Source organism: Pinus tabuliformis, chromosome J, assembly GCF_031772625.1.
Source record: "Pinus tabuliformis cultivar Carrire ecotype Pingquan chromosome J, CPIR1, whole genome shotgun sequence".
In the NCBI taxonomy this organism is placed as follows: Eukaryota; Viridiplantae; Streptophyta; class Pinopsida; order Pinales; family Pinaceae; genus Pinus; species Pinus tabuliformis.
This window is the reverse complement of record NC_142295.1, coordinates 1,212,974,365-1,212,991,532: the sequence shown is the minus strand read 5'-3', so window position 1 is coordinate 1,212,991,532 and position 17,168 is coordinate 1,212,974,365. Positions and strand designations below refer to the sequence as shown.

The following is a 17,168-nucleotide window of genomic DNA, read 5'->3' as shown; positions in this document are numbered from 1 at the left end:
TATTTACTTTGCCCCAGTAAACATTGCCCCTGCCCCAACAAAACCCCGAGCTTTGTCCTTGGAAAAATCTGCTCAACTCCAGTTTGCCTTGGCTGCCCTACCGTATGACTGCCTTGTGCAGGTGATTCAAAAGATTGCGCATCAATTGCAGGAAACTCCTATTTCCACCTCTATAGGAAAGTTAATGCACCCTGACATGCAAGGGGAATAGTGGATGCCTTGCTGCTAACATGCCAAAGTCAACTTTGGCAGAAATATAAATGCAAGGCACCCACTATTCCCCTTGCATGTCAGGGTGCATTAACTTTCCTATAGAGGTGGAAATAGGAATTTCCATCAATTGCATGACCAGCTGTAAGACTTCCTTTCTTAATGCTGTACTTGCTCATTCCTTTCCTGTGCATCTCTGCCTATTGTTGTACCCGCATGGATTATACCTACTATTCTACCTACGATTGTCCTTCCTAGCTTGTTCGTAGCTATATCTGTACCTTGTTCCAATACCTGCACGTCCATATGATTGGCCGATAGTCTCTGCCAGTGTCCTCACATATTTCAAATGCTGTTATAAAGGCGGTTAATCTGTTTCTTCTTTGCGGAGAAACGCACTCGGTAATAACCTCTTGTGGTTTTTGCTAGTGTATATGCATATTTATAGGGCCATTGAATGATGATTTGCAGGGAGATCAAAGGGATGATCATTTGACGTTAGCACTTCCAACTGATGCGTGGTTTTCAATCAAAATCAGAAGAGATGGTTGGACACTTTTGAAGCGTATTATAGTGCCAGTTTAGTAGCATTTAATGTTAGCAGGATGTTAAGAAGTATTTACGATTTTTTTTAAAGATTTTGAGATTCTTATTATAGGCAAAGGATGATGATGGACATCTTGTACTTTTTAGAGTTGCAAAAACCATTGATTTCTGGCCATTTTTGTGCCAAGTTATTTGTGAAATGAGAAATCTGAGGGAAAAAACATGTAATTCTTTGAGAAATAGAAAAATTCACAGTTCATTGAAAGATATGGTTTAAAAAAATCGCTAGCAAGAAAAAAATGTCAATAAAACAGAAAAAGAAAATATTAAAAAATAAAATACTGTTGCATTTTTTCATGAATCCAATTTTTCTTGAGTTTTTCTCCAGTCTGACTTTTTGACCCCTGCGCATTTATTCCAAAATCCAATTTTCGCAACCAATGTGAGTATGAGCCATTTTCTAAGGTGAATAAAAGACCTAACCAATTATTATGGTTTAGCTTTGTAGGAAGTGTAGCATGGTCGTGAAAGTTAATATTCCTCTAGTTAAGCATAATGCAGATAGAATATTTAGTTGATCCATGCAAATGGTTAACAAGGGTGTAATTCTCCAATAAAAGACTTTACAAAGTTTCATGTTGTTATGCCTAAAGTGCTCTTTAGTATCTTCTTTTTATTTTGAATTTTTATATACTCTCTCATGGTAAAACGTTAATAATAACACTAATTAAAATTGCTCAATGGTTATACAAATTGGTTGTGTAATGTTTTTATTGTGTGTTCAAAGGCGGGGAACAAGTCAACCAGTTGCTCCCTCCATTTTTTTCACTCTTTCTTTGCATGGAAGAAAAGATAAGTTCTAAGCATTGAAATGCCATGTTGATATGAACTGAAGTTTAGTGTTTGTGAATCTGATCCTTAGGTTTTTTCGTCAATTTCTTGTCTTCTTTGCTATGAGTCAAATGGCAACTGCACTATTCCGTGCAATAGCTGGAGTTTGTCGAAGCATAGTTATTGCCAACGCTGGAGGTTGTTTGGCAACACTGATGGTTGTGGTATTTAGCGGATTCCTCATCCCACGATGTAAGTCCATTCTTTTCTTAAGACATGTTATGTCTTTGAGAATTAACTGAATTGGTCCACTGTACGAGTTTGTTAAGGTCAGCAACATTTTTCCGTGTGAGTACATTACAAAATGAATTGGATGTGTTGATGATGTTTTGGCTTACAGCTTCAGTTCCAAAATGGTGGCAATGGGGATGCTGGATCTCACCTTTGTCTTATGGGGAAACTGCAATTACAGTCAATGAGTTCCTTGCTCCACGGTGGAGAAAGGTAGTGCATAAAAGCATATGTATTATTATTTTATTCCTGTTTCCATTAGCTTTCATTATAAAGACTGGACTGGTTCTAATATTATTATTTGTTATTATTTGGCAAGAGGATTATTCCAAATCTGTATTATTGGCACTTAATGCCATTGTGCTTGGCAAGTGAGGTGGATTCTACGCACTGTTGAGAATCTTGTTTTAATTGCATCATGACTTTTTGCCAAATATGTCTTTTCTTCCTAGTTAATGCACCAATGTGATTTAGATATGTGTATGAAAGTCGTTGACTTCCCAAGACAATCTGTAGCGAGGCATGTTTATGCTACTCTATATTGTAACTCAACACAAATGTTTGCAGTTGATACAATGGGCTTTATTAGTTATTACAAAATGACGCTGTGCATAATTAGTTGTATTTTCTTCTGTGATGGCAGATGACTCCTCAAAACACCAGTCTTGGTGTACAGGTGCTCGAGAGTCGTGGGCTTTTCCATGAAGGCTACTTCTATTGGATAGGTCTTGGAAGTTTGATTGGATTTACATTACTATTCAACCTTGGATACACTCTTGCTTTAACATATTTAAACCGTATGTATCATTTAGTCAAACAGGATAGATTATGCATGTCAAAGTTATGTTTTGATGAGGAAAGTGCAATAGTTATGGATTTTGACACAATTGATGGAGCATTAAGGGAATTTTGAGGTAAAAAATGGGTCACAAAATGAAAAATGTAATAACAAAATCATTTTTAAAAGAACCAATAGTATTTAATATGATGATATCATCCCGATGGGTAAAATATTTTGGAGAGAAAAGAAAGAAAGCTATTTTCTTTAATCATATTTTTTATTTATCTTTTTATATCAAGCGTGGACACTTGTAGTGCTCACACTTGAAATTTGAGTAAACCTATAAGGAGATAAGTCAAAAATATGATTAAAGAAGTAGTTTTCTTTCTTTTTCCTCCAAAATTCATTCCTCTTCTTTATTAATTTTGCAATTACGAATGTTCACACTTAATATTTGAGTAAACCTATAAGGAGATAAGTTGAAATTACAATTAAAGAAAGTAGTTTTCTTTCTTTTGCCTCCAAAATTCATAACTCTTCTTTAATATTTTTGCAATTATTTTATTATTTTCCCTAGAAAGCCCATTTTAGACCTCAAAATTCTCCTAATGAAATACTTTATCAATCTAATTATTTGATGAAATCGTTATGATATAAACAGCAATCAGCAAGTCCCAAGCTGTAACTTCTCTGGAAAAGCTAGCTAAAATCCAAGATGGTCAAGAAGATACTATTTTTGATATGCATGCTAAATCAAACATAATGTTATGTACACATCGTTCAGTATCAAGCACAGAAGTAAAAAGTATGGGTAAGGATTTAATGCTTCTTTTTGAAATCTATTTTTGAGGATGGGTCAGAGCGTTCTACTTATTTTTGGCCATTCAACATTATTGTTAAGGAAAATACCATATACTTTTCAATATATTGTTTAGGATTTAAGATGAATTAGTTACCATGGTTTTTCATATAAAGAACAAGTAATTGAATGAATGAATTCAGTTAAGGGAAGCTTTCCATGTCAGGTTTAATTGTTTGACCCTATTATCCTAAGATCCCTTATCAAACAAAAACTTGGTATAACTTATTCCTCATATTGGGAGAACTAGAATGAAAGCAGGCAGGCTTTTATGGATTTTTGATATTGAAAATATATTGCCTGTTATGTATTTTTCTTCTTGTACCTGAAAACATTCTTAAAAACAGCTTCCACTCGGGGCTAGCGTGTAAATGCACCGAGTTACTATTATGATAGTGGTGATAAGCCATCTGAATATGGCCATCAAGAAACCTCCCATGCAGCTGAAACTTACACCGTCAATTCCATTTGGCATTTATTACCCTTTTCCCTTTGGAAGTTGGGCTAAATTAATTTGTAGGTCAACCAAATTATCGTATTTATTCTCACCAAATGACCAATATAAGTAGAGCCACAATGAAAATACCTTTATCAACTAAATAGAAAGTTTCTGAAATATCTCAAATACTCAAATTATACAAGAGGAACAACGCAGGGAATACCATGGTAACGACTTTCTGCTTTATATTGCCACAATATAGGAAAAAAGGGGAGGAAACTCAGAATATAAAATAAGGGAATAAAACCCTTGTGTATGAAATCTCGATACAGTTACTATAAACACAGCATTTGATCACGACTCTTAGGACAAAAAATAAGGTTTGTGACCATGCATGTATAAGATGCAATTAAAACAATATAATAATTAGATAAGAAGATTTCTCATAAATTATGGTAATTATTAATTTATCACAGAAAAGTAGAATAATACGGTGATAGATTTTGTCAAGACATGCTTGAAAGAAATAAAATTGTTTAAATGCTATATCTTTTAGCAAGGATACCATAACTTGGGAGGAGGGCTGACTTGGAGGAAGTCTTTGGACTTGGGTTGGATATCTCATTTTGAATTGATTCAATAAGAAGAGGATTGTTGGGTTTTCCCTTTTTGAGGGGTTTCGCTGTGGCTTGAAATCCGAAATTTCTGTGTCCTTTACTTCTTTGTGATCTTGGAAGAATAGTTTGTGTAATTGCTTGATGAAGAAGAAAAAAATAATATTAACTCTCACAAGTAATTACCAATAAAGAAAATCTACTTCACCTTTGATTTTCTAACAAAAAGCTATTTGAAGAATGGGTTAGATGCCGATGGCTTGATTGAATAAACCAGTGCATGGGTTTTTTCTTTATTTGTAGCCAACTGTACTTCGAGTTTGTTGAAGTTTGGGTGAACCTCTGGTGCCAATATGGAAAGAACTAGAGTGACTGAGGGTTTTTTAGCCAGGCATACTTTGAGTTTGTTGGATCCTGCGTTTAGATTTGGTGTTCAAGTTCAAGGAACCTGAATGAACTTGAATTTTTTTCCGAGCTTCACAGAATTTCGAACCTCAGTTTGAATTCGTCGAACCCTATGACATAGGTATCAGGTATCCTAGACCTTGTCGGTTAGACCATGGCTAGTCCCTTTGATTTGGTCACTGTGCCTTATGTCCTAGATAGGATTGGAGGACCTTGGATGGGTTTTTATGAGGACGCATAGTTTAGAGAAGCCTTGCTTTGTAGGGGTGATCACTAGTGTAGGGGCCAGTCCAATGCACCTATGTCTTTCGACATGGTTATGAATCTATTGAGTCTGTAGGTGGCCTTGGATTTGATTTAGTATCCTCAAATGTTTCTCAGACATGGTAGTGTCACAATTAGTGACATTTCATGTTTCCCAAAGTAGTTCATGTTTCCCAATGCAAAGTGGTCCCAAAAGTAAAAAATTCAACATCGTCTTAGATTGTTCAATTCAATGAGAGGATAACATGACATGTGGAATTTTTCCAATCAAAGAAAGAATACTCAAGATATGTCTAGTGACTAGTCCAAGTTTGTCAAACAGGTTGTGCAAATTTACAGGGGAAAAGCAGGTGAACTGTTGAAGTGTTTTGGACATGCATTACATCTAAAGTGGTTTAAGTAATCAGAGGAACAAAACCCATGTCTTGGTTTTTGCACTTCTTCAAGGGCATTGGAAATCCTTAGTTTGACCATGATTTATGGGGTTTGACCAAGCTTATGTGGCAACATTGTGGAATTTTGGATCTAACAGGTCATACTATAGGGCATGATGTGGAAAATAGTATCTATTTTAGTGGAACACTTGACCAAGTAAGGAAGGGCATTGGAGCAAGAGAGAATGGTGGTGATTTCGACCTACTATGCATGGAAAATGCAAGTCAGAGCTGAAATAGTTGTTGGAAAATTCAAACCAGCCATTGGAGGTGTCTATTATTGAGAAGATAAGGACAAAAAGTATTTGTTTCAAAGTCAAGTGATTACTCTTCTTCAAGTGGTATGAATTCCCAAAGTGATCAAGCTAATTCCCAAGCCAAGTCGAGTTATGGAGGTGGACATTGGAGGCTTCAAGAAGAATGTTGGGGGGGATATGACTACTATTCTTCATTTGTTGACCTTTTGGACCCTTAGCAAGCAGAGTGTTGAATTGATTTGTGTGTAAGAGTCAATTTGACCCACCTATGTGAGAAAACTCATTATAATAAAATACTAATTTTCTCGAGTCGACTTAGTCTCCAAAATTATTGTGGATGACAAGTCAAGTTATTATTATTTTAATGGAAGGAGAAAACTAGCTAATTAGCAATGAAAATTATGCATTGCTAGTTCCTTCTCCCTTTTGAGGTTGTTGATTGTGAGATCATTTTTATGCCATAACACAAAGAAACTATTTTAAAAAATACTCTCGTGTATTGAGTTGATCTTATATGCTTTTTCTTCTTGATTTTTCCATTGTGCTTTTAAGAACTAAATTGTATACTTCAGTTATCAGAAGACTACTATAGTGATCCTTTGAGGGATAAATAGTCACACGGAAGGAGATATCAAGGTCCAATCCTTCACATCACTCTTTGCTACTAGCCAAAAATACACTTTTCTAAGTGTTGGACAAGCCCTCTAGGGGAATCTCTATCCGGAATTATGGACTATTGAAACTATTATTTCTGCTATAATTGAGGCATCTCAATGGAGTAGATCCTCCTAGTGAGGGTGAATTTATTTACAGTTTGTTGAAGGCGAAGAGTGTGATATTTTCACCTCCAACTCCCTACTCATCTCTAGTCTCAAAAGAAAAATTGATAAAGAAAGGGTTGTGATTGCAACTTTGCAAATCGATAAGCTTAAAAGGAAAAAGTAAAACCTCACTCTTCAAACCATATCATTATTTAAAAATTATAATTTTTTCCCTTTTTTCTATTTCTGGCTTATTGCAATTTTCTTATCATATATAGCTAGTAGCATTGGAGAAAAAGTGCTTAAAATTTTATCATAACCAAGAAATTAATATTTCTGTTTTTTGAGTTTATTTTTCCACATTTTACAAGGGTATGTCTAGTTTATGTGTGCAGATCTGTAGGAAGCTATAGTTGCACTGTAACAACCCATCTAATTGACCCATTAATTAAAATGTTAAACTTTATAATATATGAATATATCTATATATATATACATTAAATTTATGGTATATATAGTTAGACTTTACAAATAGCATTTAATAAAAATATATATATCATTAAAAGATTATAACATATTTTGAAATGTTATAAGTATATATATACATCATTAAATAATTATAGCAGATACTTGATAAAATGTTATAAGTGAAAACATTTAATGTTTGTAAATTATATTAAATAAAATGTTATAAGAAATATCATTAAAGTTAAACTATGTATTAAAGAACAGTCATGCATATACATAAATATAAGCTAAAGTTATGAACTTAAGCCATAACGTGACAACAGGGATGTCAATCACAATATATATATATCACATATAATGGGTCGTATAAACAAAATATCTGAGCTAATAAAGACTACCCCTACCTACTGAAAATTGATTGCAAGAAATATCGCGGAGGAACTTCAATGCTGAGGGGCGGTGGCTGCAAGTGGGAGGGCGGCCACCGCCAGGCAGGGGGGATATTTATAACAGCAGCCTGACCCGGGAGCAGGGGGAGAAAAACCGGAGAGGATTGAGAATTGATCAGCAAAAACAGGAGAAGTAAACTTGAAATGGCAGAGTTTTGAGTGATCTGAGTTCTGGGCACGGAGGGACAGAGAGCCTCTGTGGAGAGCTTCTCTGGATCGAGCAACCAGGTTGCTCTGTCTGGTAGGGTGGTATTGGCCATCCCGAAATTGGATCAAATTAGCCAGCAGTTCAGAATTGCTAGTTCAGCAGCAGCATCGGAGGTCAGCCAGCAGTACAGGTAGGTGCAGCTTACAGTTTTATGTATTACTGTTTTCAAATTTTCATATGAGTGTTATCTGTTTACTGTAAGTTCGAATTCAGGGCACTACACATGGTATCAGAGCCCTGTTCAAACCTTCGGACCTCCCAACCCTACGCTCCTGTGCGCTGTGATTTAATTCTCTTTAATAGCTTTTGTTCTGTTGGATTATGCAACCGCAGGCTCTTAAACCCTCTAAGGTTTCCTTTATCAACCAAGAATTCATTCCACCAGCATACTGTTGCGGTCCTGGTTTATATAGCTGTGTTTCTGGTAGTTATAGGATAGCTGCGTTTTTGGCGGTTCTTACATATCACCGCATTCGTAGGTTTGATGATAGCATACTCAAAATCTCAGCTAACACAATGTTTTATCAGTGTTTTCCCCACCGGTTGCCATACCCGGTTTTGTAGTGTAGTAATATCCAAATATCCATGTTTTAAATTACCCGTTCGAAAGACAGGATTGAATTTCTTAATCTTTTTGTGACTTTTATTTAATGGTATAGTCAGCTGGAACTTTAAATCATATTCACAGTTACGGATAAAAGCGTCAAACAATGTCGTTGTGGCACATTGGTAGTGAAAATGGTGTTGGCCTGTTGGTTAAGGCGGAATGGTGGAAGGGGTGTGATTCGATCACCCAACCCCACGGTGTCTATTGCCGATTTTTACGATTGGGGCAACGACACCAAGTTAGGGCTTTTGCGGACGTGAAAGTGGAATAAAACGCGTCCTAATAGTTGGAGCATCCTTCATATACTTACATTAGGGTTTGAAGACAATCCAGTGTTGCATACAACGGAGCGAAGTAGAAGGAGCGGCAGGGCGAGGAAGGAGCGAAGTCATACCAGTTAATACGAGGTTGCGAGGTCGAATTTGGTTATTTTTTTTTGATCGAAGATGCCTCACTCCGCAGTCTGGAATTCTCATCCCAAGAAATATGGGCCCGGTTCCCGCACCTGTCGGGTGTGTGGCAATCCACATGGCTTGATTAGGAAATATGGTCTTAATTGTTGCCGACAGTGCGTTCGCTCTTATTCCAAAGACAACGGATTTGATAAGTATCGCTAGGAGAGATGGAATTCGTTGGTGAAGGCGGTGCAATGTTGGCAGTGATCTTTCCCATTATCGAGTCAATCGAAATAATTCAGTTAGAAATCGGGGTTTTGGTTTATTGTTTATTATTATGTTGTTCAAATTTCATTCTTATTTCAGAACTTACCGATGAAAAGATTGAAATGCTTCATAATTTATCAAATTTTGTCAAGGCTGATTCAAGCTGATTTATAACTCTACATAAAGGTTATATATGTAGAGCTTTAGTAGACAAATTTTCTGAAGTTCATTGACGAATAGAATCATAATTTGTAGTTGATTTAAATCCTTGGTTAATGGGACAACGAAATTATTTAGTTTCTATTCCAAAATCCACTATGGAGAATTTATGTTGTGCTCTTATGGTTGATCGTCATTTTTTTTTCAATCTCCTTTGTCTATTTGCAATATCGATTTTACAATCCATTTATCATGTTCGTTTTGTTAGAGGCTCCTTTTCAACCAAACTTTATTTTGTAAAAGTAATCATTTTGACATTTATTCTTTTTTTCATGATTGGATTTCAAGCATTTTATAATGGTACATCCATTCAGATTCCTCTGGTTAAATTAAAGCAGGAAAGCTTTTTCGTCTATAAAGAAAATATAATGTATAATGCAACTGTAGGGAGCCTTTGGAAGGCAGAGGCAACGAAGACATGAATGAAATAACGACGTACTCATTTTCTCAACGATGCCTAGTTGACTGTTCCAAAACACATACTTGGTTTATGAATTTGTAGAGCCTACGAACAGAATGCCCAATTGTTCCAGAAATCCAGAACAGAGAATGCCGATATTGTTTTAATTTACCTTTTTGCATCCTTTTGTCTTCAGCTTAAGCTCCCATAAATCATACTATTTTACCATTGGTGGAGTATCATTTTGTTTGAATTAACTTCAATTTAGTTGGTTTGATCTCCTTTGGAAGCAGCTTGTTGTTTTCAAATTTGCTATGTTGCTCTGTGTTTGCTAATTTTTCTTTCAATTGCTTTGCATTATAAAGTATTTGAAATGGCATTTACCAATCATTGCCAGAGTTTAGGGATAAATAATGATAGTAAATATTTTTTTAAATGCACACAACCATCCCCTTGAGGATGATTGGATGAAGGTGTGCACTGTGTGCAAAAATGCACACCCAGTTGTCCCATATGTGGTTGTTCCTGCATTTTTCTTTTATTTTGGGACAAGCCCTTACACAGTTTCCCAAGGTGTCTGTTGCCTCTTTTGCTTGGTTATCATTACTGGTTATAGCCACTAGTCCCTTTGACTTTTAGACTCTGTGGACATTAATACAAATTTCAATTTCAATTTATTTCCCAATGAACGGCTTGTGATATGATTATTCAAACTCCGAATGTGTCGGTGGCACTCCCTTAAATGAATTTGTTCTTTCATAAAATAAATTAATAATACTTTATATGGGGGTATAGACTGAACCAGTTCATTGCATTATTTGAGAAATTAAGGAATCAAGGGACCTCTAAAAATAGTCTCCACTTGCATGGGGACCCATCAACAATACCTTGGCTGAACCTTGAGAGAATGTTGGTTTAATAGTTTTATTATTCAACATTTTCAAGTTTCTTAATTCATCCCTAGAAACCCTATGTGGCCAATAATCTAAAAGGTAAAAAGGACTCTGGAGACAATTTGTCAAACTCTCATAAATTTCCAGATCAAAACTACTGGGAAATAGCAGCATACTTCCTAAATAAATGGCTATAAAATGTCTTTAATGATATCATTACCAGTTGACCGTAGATAACCTGAAAGCAATGACAATGGCATGGGTTAAATTACTTTTGAATTTCAGAATAACAAAAATATATATATATATATATATGCGCCTTGCCATCTAGATTTTTAAAGACACTATGTTTACAATGACCGTGTAAACACTAGAGTTCTGGTCAATTCTGCAGAACAAAGAGTGTTAAGGCCTCTTAAATTTTTAAGAGAGCCAACTACAACTCATTGACCATAACAAAATGTTGAAGTTTATTTTCAAACCATTAGAGGAACCGTGATAATTTGAAGTAGATGAATCAGGGGAATTTTTAATCGTACCAGTAGATCAGATATACATTAAAATAGTGAACATCAGATGCCATTCAAGAAACGAATTTGGATGTCTTACCTTAGGGAATAAATAACCATACACTTCTGCATTATTCATTTTCATTTTTAGAAAACCCTGCATTAGGACAAGGAGGTCGCGTGGCCACCCTCCTTGACCTCGGTACCAGTAAGATCCGCCTAGCGGGTAAAATAGCAAAACTATACCCGTTTTAAAATGTGAAGTTGCAAGGAAATTGGTGTGTTAAAATTCGGTTATCCGCCCATATTTTTATATTTATATACATTTTATTTGTGTTCAGGGACCATTACGATGGTAAAGACGTATGAGCGACGACGACGTGACCAGGCAGCATCATCACCATTAATGCCGCCACCGTCGCCATCGCCACCGCCACCGTCGCCATCCCCCTCACCCTCGTCACCACCAAGGCAGCAGTCAACATCAAACGCTCAAGCGCCAGAGTTGGCTGTGATAATGAACTCTTTGCAGGCCTTGTTGGAAACATTAAAGGAATCAACTAAGGCTAAAAACAAAGAGGAATCTCAGCATGCAGCCACCAGTTCAGCGGAACCACATAATTTGGAGCCCAGAGGATCGAGAGAAGACATCTCTAGAGAGCTTCAGAAAATTAGACTCCCAGAATTTTCGGGAGGTCGAGCTGGTGAACGCGCTGAGGCATGGCTGGAAGGGATGAACCGGTGCTTTAGGTTAAGAGAATATTCGCCTTCAGCAAAGACAAAAATTGCCGTGTTTCAACTAAAGGAAAGTGCCCTGATTTGGTGGGGAAACCTGGAAAAGCAGCTACACCTTACATCAGACAACGTTCCTTGGGATCTGTTCGAGGAAAGGTTCCGAGCGAAGTATTTACCCCCATATTTTCAACAACAGCAAGCCAGAGCCTTTCATACACTAATTCAGGGGAGTAAAACGGTGGAAGAGTACGAAATAAGGTTTATGGAGCTGGTAAAATACATTCCCTACTTAGACTCTGATGAACGTCAAGCTGAACGTTTCATATTTGGGTTAAACCCCCGCATCAGAGCCTTGGTAAGTATGTGGAAACCATCATCGGTAGCCGAGGCAGTCGAATGTAGCCGTTATGCAGAAGAGCACCTTGGAATCAAAAAGGATATAGGGCCAGCAGGGCCTTTACAATCAGGACTCCCAGGGAAGGCTCCCCGGAACTTTTTCAGAGGAGGTAGCTCGAGGCCACCTTACAGTAGCAGGTATACCCCAGGTATGGGGACAAGAGTTCCCATGGCGGTAAACACTATAGCTGCAGAATCGTCCAGCACCAGACCATGGGCATCGCGAGGGACTACCGGCAGAGGAAGGGGTGCGAGAGGAACCAGCATGGGAGGACGCGGCTCGTTCTCTAGAAACTCACACCTTAATTCAAGAGGACCAGCGCAGCTCAATTGTTGGGGATGTGGGGGGCCGCATTTCCAGCGTAACTGCCCAGAAGCGTCATCGGACATATTGCAAAGCACCGGGAGGGAGCCGATATCAGCCAAGCGAAGTAATCATAGAATTCATGCAGTAGTCAACCACGACCAAGCAGCCCATCAATCCACTGTAGTGGAATCATCAGGTATTATCAATGGTGTAAAACTCAAAATCTTATTTGATACTGGTGCCACAGATAGTTTCATTTCGTCATATGCATTAAACAAATGTGGGCTGGCAGCTCGTAGACAAAATGATTTCCACCATGGAAATGGCCTCAGGAGAACTCCAAACCGTGGGCTTGAGTGTGGATCAATGCAAAATTGACCTAGGGGTCTGTTCGACTAAACTAAAAGTGTACGTTACCGCCCTAGGGACGTATGACCTTATCATAGGTATGGATTGGCTGGAAGCTCACCAAGCGTGGGTAGATTGTTATGGAAAAAGGATTTTGGGCTTAAATGATGAGGGAGAAGTAATCCAAATTCAAGGAATTAAGAGAGAAATCTCTTTACGCTACATTTCGGCAATGCAGGTGAAGCGTTGTTTAAGGAAGGGTTGTCAGGCTTATGCAATTCACGAAGTAAGCCAGGAAAAGGGACCGTCCTTAGAACAATATCCGGTGTTAGCCGAGTTCCCGGATGTATTTCCAAAGGAACTACCAGGATTACCCCCGGTCAGAGAATTGGATCTCACTATTGAATTAAAGCCAGGTACCCAACCGATCTCTAAAACGCCTTATAGAATGACAGCTCCAGAACTTCAGGAATTACAAATCCAGTTGAAGGAACTACTCGATATAGGGCTTATTCGACCCAGTACCTCACCTTGGGGCGCTCCTGTAATTTTTGTGAAGAAGAAAGATGGATCCTTAAGATTATGCATAGACTATCGGGACTTGAATCGCGCTACAGTAAAGAATCAATACCCTATGCCGCGGATCGATGATCTTTTCGATCAAATGAAAGGAGCCTCTGTCTTCTCAAAAATTGATCTTCGATCAGGATATCATCAGCTAAGGATTTCTGAAAATGATATCTCTAAGACAGCATTCCGGACACGTTTTGGGCACTATGAATTTACTGTGGTACCATTTGGGTTAACAAATGCGCCAGCCGTATTCATGAATCTTATGAACAGTGTTTTCCGTCAGTATCTTGATAAATTTGTACAAGTCTTTTTAGATGATATTCTCATCTATTCCAAGAATGAAGAAGAGCATAAGGAGCATTTGCGGTTAGTATTGTCCTGCCTTAGAGAACGTCAGTTATATGGAAAACTGTCCAAGTGTTCCTTCTTTCAGGAAAAGATTCATTATTTGGGTCACATCATATCAGGTGAAGGAATCTCAGTAGATCCTGAGAAGGTAAAAGCGATCATGGATTGGCCAATACCGAGAAATGCACATGAGATACGAAGCTTTATGGGCTTAGCTGGTTATTACCGGAGATTTGTGGAAGGGTTCTCCAAAATCGCGAAGCCAATCACAACTCTCCAGCGTAAAGGTGTTAAGTATGAGTGGACCGAGGAATGTAATAATGCATTCTCTGAACTCAAAAGACTACTCACCAGCGCACCAATCCTAAGAGTCCCTGATATGGGCAAAGACTTTACAGTATGTACTGATGCATCCAAGCAAGGGCTGGGTGCAGTATTGATGCAGGATAGGGGAGTGATAGCTTATGCTTCCAGAAAGCTAAAACCTCATGAAGAACTCTATGCTACTCACGATCTAGAATTGGCCGCTGTGATGCTAGCTTTAAAGATCTGGAGACACTATTTGGTAGGACGAAGGTTTACACTTAAAAGCGACCATCAAAGTCTACAGTATTTGTTCACCCAAAGAGACTTAAATGCCAGGCAAAGGCGATGGAGTGAATTCCTAAGTGAGTATGACTTCGGAATATCATATATTAAGGGAAAGGAAAATGTGGTAGCCGATGCCTTAAGCAGGAGACCCCGGATATTTTCTCTCATACCCATTAAGGTGGACTTAAGACAGCGAGTGCGGGATCACCTTATAAAAGACAGCTGGTATTTAAAAGTGAGGGCAAGTCTTGAGGGGATTAAGGCGAAAGAATCTAAGTTCGAGGGTTATGAATTAGAAAGCGATGGGATCTTGCGATTCCATGGAAGGATGTACATTCCTGATGATAAAGATCTCCGAGATACCATCCTCAGGGAAGCTCACAAAGCCGTATATTGTGCTCATCCTGGAGTAGGAAAAATGTATGCGGATATCAAGAAACTCTTCTTTTGGGCAGGCATGAAGCGGGATATCACTCAATTTGTTGCAAAATGTTTGGAATGTCAGCAGGTAAAGGCAGATCATTGTCACCCAGCAGGTCTCTTACAGCCCCACGACATTCCTATGTCTAAATGGGAGACCATCTCTATGGATTTTATCACTGGACTACCTCTTACTTCTCAAAGACACAATGCCATTCTGGTAGTGGTGGATAAATTAACAAAAAGCGCCCATTTTATTCCGGTAAGAGATACTTATGATGTTGCTGACGTGGCTCGAGTATTCATAAACGAGATTATCAGATATCATGGAGTACCTAAGAAGATTATATCCGATAGAGATTCGCGATTCACTTCCAGATTCTGGACGTGCATGCAGACAGCCTTAGGTACTCAGCTAAATTTAAGCACGGCTTACCATCCTGAAACTGATGGCCAGACTGAAAGAGTAAATCAAGTACTTGAAGACATGTTGCGGATGTATGTAATGGATCAGCAATCCCACTGGGAAAAGTATTTACCCTTGGTTGAATTCGCTTACAACAACAGTTATCACAGTTCAATTGGGATGCCTCCATTTGAAGCTTTATATGGCAGACCTTGCAGAACTCCGTTAAGTTGGGACAGGTTAGAAGACCGAGTGATAATAGGACCAGAATTAATCCATGAAATGGAAGCGCAGGTCAGACAGATTAGACAGCGATTAAAGGAAGCCCAGGATAGACAAAAGAGTTATGCTGACGCCCGCCGATCTGATAGGAGGTATGAAGTAGGGGACCAGGTCTTCGTCCGCATCAAACCAAACAAAAGTACTATTCGATTCGGGAAAGGGACAAAGTTATCACCCCGATTTATAGGACCGTTTAAAATCGTGGAAAGAGTTGGATCTGTTGCCTATCGTCTTGCCCTGCCATCCCACCTGCATAGAATTCATAATGTATTTCATGTTTCTGTATTAAGACATTATGTAGCTGATCTATCTCATAACATCCAGTGGAAAGAATTGCAGGTTTCGGACGAGGGAGTCATAACGGTCGAACCGTTACGTATCCTGGAACGTAGAGTTCGACAGCTGAGGAACCGCCTGGTGGACCAAGTTAAGGTCCAGTGGGACAAGTATAGTCCTGGGTCAGCGACTTGGGAGGATACAGAGGACATATGTCAGAGATACCCTAGTTTATGTCCATTTTGAAGAACTACGCTATGTTTAGTATATATATTTACTTCACCTCTGTCAGAGAACCAAAAACATTTGAATGATTAGTGATAAACATGAAACTTTGCGGCATAATAATATAGGTTTAATTCCTGCTGGTACATGGATACCAAAACAATATATGTGATTATATTACTCAATTATAAATGTTGAAGTAAAGATTAAGACCGTCAAATGTATTTACTTCTGGTAGAAATTGAACAATATAAATCTATTTTATTTTATGCATGTCAAAACGAGCAACTGAAATAAAAGACAGGAAGTGAATACATCCTATAGAGAAGTTAGAATACATGCATGAGAAAATAAACAAAAATCTGTTATATATAGATAATACATAAGTTATTACGAATATGTTGATGCACATCTTACAAATGCTGGGTAAGTATAAGATTGCAGGTAAACTTGCAGATAAACTACGATTGCAGATAATTGATCCAATTTTCGAGATGACCACGTGATGACAAAACTCAGATCAGTTAAAGCTCAAAGTGATTCTTTGATAGGGTAGTAACCCTGGTGCTACTGGAGGGGTGGAGGTGTTACCCACCGTTTATCCTCCAAAACCTGGAGTCATGGGAAGACTGTGCGAGTCACGCTCCCCTAGACGTGTGATGATGACTGCCGGATGCCTACTGGGAATCAGGTCGGTATAGCCGACGCTGTTACCTTTGTGTTATGAATGGTTAGGTCAATAAATTGACGCCATGGCATACTTTAGTAGAGGACGGATAGGATGGGAGCAGAAGAGATTAGGGAGGATAGGATGAGTTTTGAATAGCTCGGGGACCGGGATAGAAAAGGGTATGACCGTTAAAACCTTGAACCTAAAGCTCTAACTTCGGGACGAAGTTTTCAGAAGGGGGAATGTATGTAACAACCCATCTAATTGACCCATTAATTAAAATGTTAAACTTTATAATATATGAATATATCTATATATATATACATTAAATTTATGGTATATATAGTTAGACTTTACAAATAGCATTTAATAAAAATATATATATCATTAAAAGATTATAACATATTTTGAAATGTTATAAGTATATATATACATCATTAAATAATTATAGCAGATACTTGATAAAATGTTATAAGTGAAAACA

The 17,168-nt window shown here is 37.9% G+C and overlaps 1 protein-coding gene and 1 pseudogene across 3 annotated transcripts in view; both read left to right on the top strand.

Annotated features, from left to right (window-relative positions):
* LOC149231503 (ABC transporter G family member 35-like) overlaps positions 1–17,168 on the top strand; it is a 111,378-nt gene that overhangs the window by 64,825 nt on the left and 29,385 nt on the right. For 2 of the 3 annotated variants that reach the window (XM_089379207.1, XM_089379209.1), the window contains exons 11-14: positions 1,679–1,839; positions 1,988–2,091; positions 2,522–2,675; positions 3,321–3,470. In XM_089379207.1, coding sequence (XP_089235333.1) covers positions 1,679–1,839; positions 1,988–2,091; positions 2,522–2,675; positions 3,321–3,470 — 569 coding nt within the window. The remainder of the gene's footprint in view (positions 1–1,678; positions 1,840–1,987; positions 2,092–2,521; positions 2,676–3,320; positions 3,471–17,168) is intronic. The other variant, XM_089379208.1, reaches the window with a different exon arrangement.
* LOC149231504 (small ribosomal subunit protein uS14z/uS14y/uS14x pseudogene) lies at positions 8,643–9,315 on the top strand (annotated as a pseudogene).